The sequence below is a fragment of the Atheta coriaria genome, unplaced genomic scaffold (assembly GCF_025399875.1).
Source record: "Atheta coriaria isolate IRGN ID8LTWV9N9 unplaced genomic scaffold, Caltech_Dcor_3.1 scaffold2237_size1455, whole genome shotgun sequence".
Lineage (NCBI taxonomy): Eukaryota > Metazoa > Arthropoda > Insecta > Coleoptera > Staphylinidae > Dalotia > Dalotia coriaria.
In genome coordinates this window covers 462-1,455 of record NW_027050211.1, presented here as the reverse complement: position 1 = coordinate 1,455, position 994 = coordinate 462, and the positions used below count along the sequence as shown (strand labels likewise).

At 32.5% G+C, this 994-nt stretch overlaps 1 protein-coding gene across 1 annotated transcript in view; it reads right to left on the bottom strand.

The window, feature by feature from the left end:
* Positions 1-5: 5 nt before the first annotated feature.
* LOC135803100 (uncharacterized) overlaps positions 6-994 on the bottom strand; it is a gene marked incomplete at its 3' end in the record, with an annotated part of 1,345 nt that continues 356 nt past the window's right edge. The window contains exons 3-4 of the mRNA XM_065316720.1: positions 890-994; positions 6-251 (exon numbers count right to left, since the gene is read on the bottom strand). Of these exons, the coding sequence (XP_065172792.1) occupies positions 6-251; positions 890-994 (351 nt within the window). The remainder of the gene's footprint in view (positions 252-889) is intronic.

Below are 994 nucleotides of genomic sequence, written 5' to 3'. Positions count from 1 at the left end.
GTTTCTAGTGTAAGCCTGACGAATTTTCCAGCAGTAAGATAGCTAAGTCGCTGGGCACGCTGGATGATCATCACCAGGCTGAGCTTCACTGCTGTTGAAGAAGTTATCCATCTGCAGTCGAAAGCGGCATCGGCGACTTTTACGCTGTATAAAGACACCTCATTGCCGTTCCAGCAGTAGATGAGGCATTGGAATGTCATTGCCATTGTAAACGACAGCGTACTCATAAATGACGCGCTTGGAATTTTTGTCTAAAACATGCGGTTAAATCAATACAGATGTTTTAATGTTGAGTTAGTTAGAGCATTTATAACTCAAGAACGGCTGGACAGATTTTGATGAAATATTAAAAATTATGACAAAAAGAGTGTTAAATAGGGGTTAGAAATTGATATAGAGAATCATTCATAGTTATGATTAAATAATTGTATCCCAGATGGCGCTAATGTGCACTATTAGCAATTCCTATTTTTTTTTTAAATAAAATTGCAAATTTTATTAATTGAATTGACACATACTAGGTCTTCAATAAGACAGTAAAAATTAATTACGATTTTACTAAAACTACGAGGACAAACTGGCGGCTATAAGCTAGTAATAAATTAATTTATTAAAAACTATTTAATTAAGGCAATGATAGAACTATCTAACTAATGTTTTAGCGGTCCGGATTAAATAATAACAGTAACAGATTTGTTTTCTACCCAAAATACATCTCATGCTACTCACTTTTAAGGCAGTTTTTAATTGTTGAAACAATATTAAAAATCTGTTCTGCAGTTTTTGAGTTTATCAATTTCAAACACACAAGCATATCTAGGTATGCAATCCAATATACTAGCAATATCCACTTTATGCAATTACAATACATAATTTAAAATCTACTTACCAACGACATTTGATATAAAGCGACGCATATTGCTATCAAATAACCTAATATCTGTATTAAGACTAAGTCATTAAAAGTATTCTCCATGTTTTCCAATAAATCAAG